The sequence below is a fragment of the Grampus griseus genome (genome assembly GCF_964374135.1).
Source record: "Grampus griseus genome assembly, chromosome: 8".
In the NCBI taxonomy this organism is placed as follows: Eukaryota; Metazoa; Chordata; class Mammalia; order Artiodactyla; family Delphinidae; genus Grampus; species Grampus griseus.
Genome location: NC_139002.1, coordinates 101,626,937 through 101,637,363, shown reverse-complemented (window position 1 = coordinate 101,637,363; position 10,427 = coordinate 101,626,937). Strand labels below are relative to the sequence as shown.

Below are 10,427 nucleotides of genomic sequence, written 5' to 3'. Positions count from 1 at the left end.
TCTTTCTTCTCCATCTCCTCACGAGAATATAAGCCCCAAGGAGATAAGGATCTTTGTACTGTGTTCCTTCCTGTGACCCCAGGCATGTGCTAAGCACACAATAAATTCTTGTTGAATGAAGAACCTGCAGCATCTTTTAGAAGTACCTTTTAGAAAACAGGCCACCCCACTCCCACTTTTTCTCCCAGAAAGGTGAAGTCTGCAAAACAGGAGAAGTGACCACGCTTGGCTGGAGACCACTGCTGAGGAGGTGGTCAGGAAGAGTCAGCAGGAGCTGAGACCTCCGGGCCGGGTGGGAGCCGGGATGCTAGTTCGTCCTGACACCACCTTGCTGTTGTGACCTCGACAGGCCCCTTCCTCCCTGGTCCTGGTCACTTGGCGGGGGGTCCAGTGGGGGAGAGGGGAAGAAGGGGAGAGAATTTCCTGCCGTTGACAGCGGGTAGAGGGAAGAGGAGGCCATACCAGGTAGGGGTGACTTTTATTTGAAACCAGAAAACACCCTATTTTGGGGTTCATCTGTAACAGTTAAAAAAAAAAAAGAAGAGAGAGAGAGAGAGAGAGAAACCAGAACTCAAAGGGCCTGCGGAGGGGAGGGGAAGGGTAGTGGGCCCAGGTCAGGCCAGGTAGGGGAAGCGGAGCAGCAGCCCCTCGTGGGGCTCCAGGTTCAGGTGCTCCAGCTCAAGAGAGGCGCCCTCCTTGCGGCCTGGCTGTGTGCTGAGCAGCAGATCCACACTGGCTGGCAGGCTGGCGCCGGCAGGCAGGCTGGAGGCCCCCAGCCTAGCAGGCTGGCGCACATCCCCAAAGTTGAGCACTATGAGGAAACGCTCGCTCTGGTCCCACTGCCGGATATAGGCGAAGAGGTCGGGCCCTGAGGTGAGTGCGTGGAAATCTCCGTGCAGCAGGGAGCGCTCCTTACCCCGCTGATCACTCAGCCATCGGAACAGGGAGAGGAGGGAGCCAGGGTCTTCGCTCTGGCCCTGCAAACGGTAAAGTGGTAAAGATACAGCAGAAAGGGGTGGAGGGCTCCCCGGGGCGCGAACTCCCACCGGCCACCTGCCCTCACCCCTTGCCGATCAGGCCCCGCCCATCTAAAACCCTTACCTTCACAGTCATGGTGGTGTTTACAGGTCCTGAAGTGTTGGGAAAGCTGGATTCATCCCACAGCATGACCGGGGCCTTCACAGGCTAAGAGGCAGGGAGAACAGGACTTGGAAAGACCTGGGCCGCTCTCCAACTCCTCCTCCCGCTTCCAGCCCCACAGAAGTATAACGTCCCCCACCTCAGGGCCTCACCCCGTCCCCTAGCCTAGAGGGCGCTTCTCCCGGACAGCCACAAGCTAGCCCCTCACTGCCCGCCGGTCCCTGCTCAGGTGCCTCCATCGGGTTTCCTGTGGCCATCTGATATAAAACCACCCACGTCCCCGCTCTCTAGGCCCCTTACCCTGCTTTCTTGCACATATCAGCACCTGGCACCTTTATCAACATGTGCTTACTATCTAATTTCACCACCTCCAGCTCTTTTGTGCACCGCTGTATTTTTGTTTCCTCCACGCATAGCCTACAGGAATTACTGCATAAAGCTTTGTGGAGTAAGTGAATGACAGGTTCTATAAATAGCAGCTTAGGTGTCAACCTCCAACCCTGTGGCTAAAGCTAACTGGGTGCCTTCATGGTCTTACCCCACCAAGGCCCACCAAGGCTGCATGTACTTCTCTTACTCATCTGGTTCCCCCACGCAACTCTGAGTTCCTGGAGAGCAGAGCCTGACACCGAGTACCCGCTGCCCAGTGAATGAACGAATTACCGAGTGATGGCTACCATACTGAACTCCTACCAGGAGCCAGGTACTGCATTTTAAAATACGCCCTTAGGGCTTCCCTGGTGGCGCAGTGGTTGAGAGTCCGCCTGCCGATGCAGGGGACACGGGTTCGTGCCCCGGTCCGGAAAGATCCCACATGCCGCGGAGCGGCTGGGCCTGTGAGCCATGGCCGCTGAGCCTGTGCGTCCGGAGCCTGTGCTCCGCGACGGGAGAGGCCACAATAGTGAGAGGCCCGCGTACCGCAAAAACAAAACAAAACAAAACAAAAAAATAAATAAAAATAAAATACGCCCTCATTCAGTCCTAACTACCCTTATAAAAAAAGTAGTATCATGGCAGAGATGACCAAGAGTCAGAGAAGTGAAATATCCTGTCAAGGTCACACAGCAACTGCCCAGGTGGCTGACTAGCAATCCAACGCAGGTTCCTCCCCAAGTCTCTTGCCCGTGCACTGCCAGCCACAGAACCACCGTGACGGATGAATGCAGCCTCCCCCACTGTGCTGGGCAGGCAGCAAGCGATACCTGTCCAGGAAGGCCAGCTTCCTCTAGGCCAATCTCGTCTCCATAGCTTAAAACTGGGGTCCCTGGCAGGGTGAAGAGCAGCAGCTGGTAGAGTCGGAGGAGCTGAGGTGGCACGAAGGAAGTCAGGAGCCCCGACTGAGACAACTGCAGGAATGGAAGCACCGGTGAGCCCCAAGGCCCACCTCTGCCTCCACCTTCCAACACTCCTTTCTTCCAAAAGGCCTCCTGCCCCCTCTCCTACCACTGTGGTTACTCACACTCCAGCTGCACCAGCGGCTGCCAAAGGCGTCCAAATACTGGGTGACCAGGAAATTTGTATGCTTCCCAGTGAAACTGGAGGTTGACAGGTAAGAGCTGGTCAACAACAGGTCCTCGGCGGATTCGAGCAGGCTGAGGATCTGCTGAAGGTCGGAGGAGTCTGTGCCTGCGATCAAGAGCCTGCACAGAGCAGAGCAGGAGTCAAGGGTAGTACAGGACAAGAAAGGAAGAAGGTTTTCTGGACTAGGACCTCTGCTTCCTGGGGCTAACACTCCACTGAGGGGTTCCCACAAAGGAGCTGAGTTAGGGGAGCCAGGGTCTGGTACCCACCTATCTTCACTGAAGCTCTTAGTGATATTCTGCCACTCCGCCAAGAGTGAAGACGCATCCTAGAAGGAAAAGAGCAGAGGCAAGAAGCAGGGCACACTACCAGGCCCTGGCGGGTGCCTCTGTTCTCACCCAGGCTCTGCTTCTCGCGTGGAAAGGGTACTCACTGTCAGATTCCCCACATCCCGAACCTGGAACCCATCCACACCAGCCTGCAGCCAAAACCTCAGCGCTTCCTACAGGAGGGAGGCAAAAGAACAGAGGAAAGATATCAACACTCATGCAAGGGCTCAGCCCACACGAGATCTTGCCTACCATGCACTCTCCCGTGGCCTCTGGAGTCACTTGCCGTGAACGGTCTCACTTTCTTGCCTCTATTATAAACCTGGAGGTAGCCTTTAGTTCCCTTCCATTCTAACCTATCATTGATTCTCTTAGTGATATAACGCTTTACTTCTCTACTCCTCCTCATGGTGAATCACAAAGCTTTACCTTTTTTTTTTTTTTTTAAGCTTTACGTTTGACCCCTACAGAAAAGACCTATGAGAAAAGTGTGTTCATACATGTAACTTCATCTAACACTTAGCATGTGTGGAATGCTGGTATACTCATTTTACAGATAAGGAAACAATGTCAGAGACGCAAGGAGGCGCGCCCAAGGCCACAATCAGAGAGCAGCAGAGATGGGAGCGAAAATGCTAACCAAGATCCCAAGAAGAGTATACTTACTCCTCTCCCAGTTTCCTGGAGCCTGGGGAGGGTGTAAGTAAAACAGCTAGTCAGAGCCAAGACCAAGGATAAAAAAGTGAAATTCAAAGCACAGCCCCAGGGCAGTTTAGCCAAAGATTTGAAAAGAGAAGCCAGCTCTGCAGAACAGGCCCAGGCCTGAAGCCCTGGCATTCATGGGGCACATGACATGGAACCCCACTCCTGCTGCCCCTCTCTTCCTCTTTCTCTCTCTGATCCATGTGCTCTCTCTGATCCATGTGCTCTCTCCTCTAGTCTCCATCTTCATCTGAGGCTACAACACCTCATGCCACACCATCTGAAAACATTCCCTTCTCAGTAACTTTTAAAGGGTCTTCCAGCAAGTAGCAAGGAATGAACCGAATGACCCCAAGAGTCAACTGAGATCAGTCAACTGGGACGACAGAATTCTACCTCAGAATCACGGCTGCCAGCAAAGTGTCAGAGTCTGCCTCCATTTTTGTTCTACCCTTTCTGAACTGGTCAGTGTCCTGGAACCCAGGCATTAGGAGCTGGGATGACATTCAAAGCCCCACTCCCAGCCTGCAGGGTACAGAGTTCGAGCCTAGGCCTTCAGAGTAGGCAGATTAGAGAGATAAGACTAGTTGGAACATCAAATCCCAGGGCACATTAAAGACCTGTGAACCTTAGCTTCCTCATTTACAGATTAGGGACACTGACAGGGACCTTGTTTGGTTACACAGGCGATTAAAGAAGGTATATAAAGTACTCAGCATACTCCCAGACACATAGGAAGACCCCAATGCTTACAATTTCAGACTGGGCTCCACTCCAAAACACATCAAATAAGAAAGGGGAAACCAGACAGGACAGAATTCCCATAGAGAAAGGGCTTCCTCTCCCAAAAGGAAGAAAATTCACGTCTGAGAAATTCCCTTCCTGGCACTGTCACCCTCAGAGTCAGGGAAACAAGGAAAATGAGTGGTCAGACAAGGAACAAACAAAAATAGGGGTGCAATGTTTGCCTATCCTTCTGCCTGTGGGAGGAGCACGCCTGCTTGGCTCCAAGGAGCAAGGGGCCCCTTGGCTGGCACCGGGCTACGTTTATAGAACTCACTGTGAAAGGACCGAACAGCCCCAGCGTCCCGCTCCCACAGGCCACAGGCACCAACACACTCACCTTCACTTTGGTGGCCACAGTGTCAATCTGAGTGGAGTGGAACCACAGGTTCTGGCCCTTGTAGTTGGGAGTGAGGTCTAGGATGACCCGGATGCCTAGAACAATGGAGGGGGAGGCAGTTGATAGAAAGACTCTGGGGGGAGGGGAAAGGAGGAAATCAACAAATATAAGTCGGCAGAGTATTTCCTACGTATTGGTACAAAAGCTTAGACTTGAACCCTGGCAAAACTCATTCCTTTGAAACAGAGATATGAGCAAGTGGCAGGGCGGGAGGCGGGGGGAGGGTAGTGTAACAGAGAAGGCTGAGCTTATGAGGCCCTGGGCCCCTCACCCCCAAGGCAAACCCTGTTCAATGTAAGAAAAGATTTTACTTGGATTTTTTTTCAAAAGGATCCACTCTTTTACAAGTTTTAAAACCACTGATGTAGCAAAAACCTACATTTTGCAAATAAGGGCACTGAAGCCCAGAAGTCAAATAACTGCACATCCAAGTACAGAAAGTCTCTGAACCACCTGACAAGTCCATGTTAGGCTGAAGCCTAACAAACCTCCCGTGTACCTGCCTTAGGAAAACTCTGAGCCACTCAGCAATACACCAGACAGTAAAGCTATCCGGCCTTTCCTCTGGCCAGAAGGCCAAGCCCTTCCTAGCTGCTAGCGAGCTCTAGGACACCCACTCTTTTTCTTGGCCGATTGCAGGAGACTGTCAAAATCTTCCTTGGAGCCGAAAGTGGGGGCGATCTGTTCCAAGTTGGTCCCTGTGAGGTCATCCTTCTGGTTCTGGTGAATTGGGCCCAACACAAAACCTTTTACCTTCAGGGTGCTCAAGTAATCAAGCCGCCCCTTCAGGCCTGAAATGGAGAAGCAGAGTTTAAAGTGACGCCTCCCTGAGGCCCCTGATCGCCCCTATTCTCCCCGAGACGAAGTTGGGGGGGGCGGTTTGGCTGGATCACGAGAGAAGCTGTTGTAAGGAGACTAGAACATTGCTTCAGAAACCGGCAGCGATAGGCTACTGGCGCCGGGAGCGGGGGAAGGGAGCATGCTGAGTCAGCCACCCTCAGGAAAGAGGGAGTGGGGGGCGGTTTCCTTCGAAGAAAGAAGGAGGGGCTACGTCCCGGGGGTCGGTCACCAGTACCAGGAAGGGTGGAGAACCACCTGGGTCAATCTGGGCACAGGGGTCGAAGCCGGTGACCAGTTAAACCAGGGGAACGCGGGGTGGGGGTGGGGGAGCCCCGGACTCACCCACTAGGTCGCCTGCGTCGCGGCCCTGGAAGGCCTGAAGGTCGCCAATGCGGTAGAGGGCGCCCTTGTGCCACCAGCTCATTGCGGGCAGCTCGCGGCAGCGCGGCGCCCGAACGATGATGACCACGGCGCCCGCCAGCATGCCCAGCCAGCCGAGCCAGAAGAGCAGCAGCAGCGCCCAGCGGGTGCGTACCCAGCCAGGCCTGCCTGCCACCTTCAGCAGCTCCTCTTTAGACAGGCCTGTGAACTTGGCCGCGGCCGCCGCGTCCGCCTCGTCGTCGGCCACCTTGATCTTCACCAGACCATTCTTCTCGGTGCCGCCCGCCACGGCCACGGCCACAGCCGCCCCCGACGCCGCGTTCATCGGCTGCTTCTCGGGTTCCAGCTCGTTCAGCTCCACTTCCTTCATGTCCACCTCGGCGTCCTGGCTCATGGTGCCTGCGAAACCGGCAACACGACGCAGCCTGCGGTCAGCTGGTGGCTGGATAGCTGCCCGGACCTCCCGGCCCCAGAACAGTCTCCCAGGTTTCCGTGACTCCGCTCAGCTTCCACGACCGCGTCTGCGGCCGGGCGGGCGCGGTCTCTGGGACTGGGCACGGGAGCCCCGCCCCGGCCCGCCCCTTAAAGTGGAACATCCTGGATTGCTCTTCCAGGGACTGAAAGGGTGGGCGGCGGCCGAGGGAATAATATTGGGAACTCGCTTCCGACGGCCGTGTGGTCGAATTCCTCACCTCGAACAGTCTAGCCCTAAGGTTCGGACATAAAGAAGGCTGAGCACGGAGCCACCTTTAGGTGGGCGGGGTCTGTGCTTTGTCCTGCCTCAGGTCCCCGCTGGTCCCTCGCGCTGCCGGAAAGTGGGCCAAAGGGGATATCCAGAACTGCGGGGGGGTCCCGAGGCCCTTCTTTGCCCACACCGAAGGTTTGTGACTTCCCTGGACACCACCCTCCATTTGCCCCTGGCCCAGGGCTCAGGCCACCGCCTGGTCTTCCCAACTTCGCATGGCCACTTGTACTCTCAGAGCCAATCAAACTCAACTCAGCCCTTTCCCCCACCAGACCTTGTCTTCTCAGGCCTCTGGGACTTGGCGCTAGACCTCCGATTCCCCGCAGGGCTACTCCCACTCTTTCAAGATATCTTGAATTTAGTTCAATTAATTCATCATGCGGCAACTATTTACTGAGTGCCCACTACAGTACTGTGCTTTATTAACTTTAGTGAATTAACCCTAATCTAGCCTTCCCCATGATATTTTATGATAAATCTGTTTGGACAGCACAGTTGCTGACACTCCCCATCTTACCCTACCCCACCCCCACTTTCTGGCCCCAGGATGTCGGGCAGCTAGGAACCTGACATCCAAAAGAGATGGATGGACAGCCTCGGGGCTGACAACATTCTGGGGCTGGGCCTCAGTTAGAGGCCCCCACCTTCTCCTTACACCAGATCAGAAGATTGCCATGGCCAGAATCTTCCCCTCCTTGCAGGGCCTCCCACACATTAGCCCAATCTCCCCACGGTGCCATGGTTCCCTTACCTCCCTTACCCCTTCACTATGCTAGGCCTTGGAGGCAGCTGGTACTGCAGAGGCCTTGAAAACCACCCAACTTCTCCCCACAGAGGTCCTTGGATTGAGAATGAGACAATTCACAGCAGGGACTGCCGGACATCAACACCATGAGGTGCCAACACTCTCAGGAACTTCTTGTTCCTGCGCACTGCCAGCTGGGTTATTTTCAGAGAGGCGCTGAAGGAAATAAGTTCTTTCTCCCTCTCCCACCTGGGCTGGAAGCCAAGATAGCTGTGTATTTGGAAGAAAGCAGAAGCCAAGATCTGAAGAAATAGAAAAGGTACCAAAGGAGAACCAAGAGAGTGAAAAGGCTCATCCCGTGCCATTCCCCTTCCTTCTTCGTACCAGAGCCCATCCCCATCCCTCACCCCAGGCAAGCGGGTAGAGGTTGGAGTTCAGACCTGTGCTCAATGAGGATAAGGAGTCCAGGGTGCCCTGGGCATGCCAACCAGGGGCTGTGAACAGACTTTATCACCAGCATGAAAGCTCAAAGTTAAGAACTGTGGGGTCAGACACTCTCCTTGAGATAGTCCAACATAACACCCCCATACATACACATAGTATCTTACTCACAGCCCCCCATGGCTCCAGAAAGATGAAACAAATCCCTCCTGCATGCGGTAAATAAGCTAACAACTTACCTTCCCAAGTTTATCACCCACCACACCTGCCACAGGGACCACCCTCCAGCAACATCAGCCTTCACACACCCGTTAGTCCCACAACACACCCAGCTTTGTCAGGCCTCTGCATCTTTGTACATGCCGTTCCCTCTGTGTTCTGCCCTTCCTGTTCTGCCACCCTGCCTCATAAGCTCCAATTCCTTCCAGACCTAGCTCAAATGATAGCTTTTCTCAACTCCCCCGAAAGGATTACTTTCCATCCACTGTGCACCTCTCTCTTCTACAATTCACGTCTCATTTGTTCATTACATTTCCTTGTCTGAGTGTCGGCGCTTCAAGACGAGTGGCAGGGGCCTCGTGCTATTTGTTCATGGACGTGCCTGCTCAGGGGTAGCACACAGTAGGCACTTTGTAAGTGTTTGGTAAACGAGTGGATGAACTATTATCAATCAAACCCAAATTGCTCCCTTCTTAGAAATAATTCAACAGAAGTAGCATGTATTTGAAAAGAAATGTGCACCTCAGTGTTCATAGCAGCATTATTTACAATTGCAAAGATATGGAGGCAACCTAAGTGTCATCAACAGATAAACGGATAAAGAAGATGTGATATATACATATATACACACATAATGGAATACTACTCAGCCATAAGAAAGAAGGAAATTTTGCCATTTGCAGCAATGTGGAAGGAACTTGGAGGGCATTATGCTACGTGAAATAAGTCAGAAAAAGAAAAATACTGTATGATATCACTTATATGTGGAATCTAAAATATACAACAAACTAGTAAATATTATACAACAAAAAAGAAGCAGACTCACAGATAGAGAAAACAAACGTGGTTACCAGTGGCGGGGAGGGGCAATATAGGGGTGAGGGAGCAGGAGATACAAACTACTGGGTATAAGATTGGCTCCAGGATGTACTATACGACATGGGGAATATAGCCAATATTTTTTAATAGCTGAAATGGAAAGTAACCTTTAAAATTGTATTAAAAATTTTTAATTAAAAAAATAAAATGCAGGGCTTCCCTGGTGGCGCAGTGGTTGAGTCCGCCTGCCGATGCAGAGGACGCGGGTTCGTGCCCCGGTCCGGGAAGATCCCACATGCCGCGGAGCGGCTGGGCCCGTGAGCCATGGCCGCTGAGCCTGCGCGTCCGGAGCCTGTGTTCTGCAACGGGAGAGGCCACAACAGTGAGAGGCCCGCGTACCGCAAAATAAATAAATGAATAAATAAATAATAAAATGCAAAAACAAAAGTAGCATGTGAAGGTAAAGGGATAAAAGTGAAAAGGAATTTAAACAACACTGTATGGTATCCAGATGAAGCTGTTTATGTAGGAAAACAAACCAAAACTTGTAACTGTTCAATCAAATAAAACAAAGAATAAATCTGGGTGAAGGAGAGGACAGAAAAGCAACAGGGCAAGACTGCAGAGAAGAGGACTGAAGGTGACTCGAGATCCTCAGATCCTACAATGCATGTTGCTAAATATAAAACTTAGTATTTACTATAGAATTCAAAGTATATAATGTGTTCAAGAAGAATTTAGCCTTCAAGAAAAGGCTGGGACAAAGCAAAGAAAAAAGCAGTTCAAGAGTCCAGAGGCCAATAAGGACAAAATAATGAGGCCACAAGCCTTCAGGACTTTACACTCACTCAGAAGATGGGGGTGGGGCCCTGAAGTTCAGAGGGCCAAGTGCACAGAGAAAGTTCCTTTCTAATCCCCTGTTGAAAAAATTCATGTCACCTGTTTCCCAACAAGTGAGGATTACTTGATCTTAGCCAAAAGATATGGAAGTTTTTTCCCCCTCAGTGTGTAAAAAAAAAATTCCAAAGACAGAGCAAAGATGGGAGGATAGTTAGAAACTTAGGAGACTGTCCAACAGACACGGCAACGCTGCCAAAGCTGAAGACATAATTCCAAAACACCCAGAAAAAAAGCATTCAGGCTCTGCCTCTAAACTACCCATCAGCCTTGAGTTTAGCCATTTGAAAAATGGATGACGGCTGAAGTTAAGGAACCAAGCATTTGGAAGCCAAAGTGCAGCTGAGATGAAAGCAGAGGAGGAGGCTGACCCCAACCACAGGGGCCCACTTGGCCGCTGTTATTAGAAGAAGCGATGTTGAAATATTACTTTACTACAAATCCTGCAGAAGGGGCACTGGCTGC

General features: G+C 52.1%; 1 protein-coding gene across 1 annotated transcript; it reads right to left on the bottom strand.

Moving 5' to 3' along the window:
• Positions 1–459: 459 nt before the first annotated feature.
• Positions 460–6,604, bottom strand: SLC3A2 (solute carrier family 3 member 2). Its single transcript, XM_082659181.1, has 9 exons — positions 6,058–6,604; positions 5,493–5,666; positions 4,816–4,910; positions 3,095–3,163; positions 2,931–2,989; positions 2,600–2,780; positions 2,343–2,486; positions 1,102–1,185; positions 460–977 (listed from the first exon to the last, which is right to left on the bottom strand). The coding sequence occupies exons 1-9, from the start codon at positions 6,488–6,490 to the stop codon at positions 615–617; spliced, it is 1,602 nt and encodes a 533-aa protein (XP_082515307.1). The 5' UTR covers positions 6,491–6,604; the 3' UTR covers positions 460–614.
• Positions 6,605–10,427: the final 3,823 nt, after the last annotated feature.

What these genes read in the sequence shown, in the direction of transcription:
- SLC3A2 (XM_082659181.1), bottom strand. Translation starts at nt 6,490, where the DNA reads ATGAGCCAGGACGCCGAGGTGGACATGAAGGAAGTGGAGCTGAACGAG. An exon ending in CGACGCAGGCGACCTAGTGG is followed by an intron (nt 5,667 to 6,057) that starts GTGAGTCCGGGG and finishes TCTCCATTTCAG; the next exon opens with GCCTGAAGGGGCGGCTTGAT. An exon ending in AAGCTGGCCTTCCTGGACAG is followed by an intron (nt 1,186 to 2,342) that starts GTATCGCTTGCT and finishes CCTGCCTCTTAG; the next exon opens with CCTGTGAAGGCCCCGGTCAT.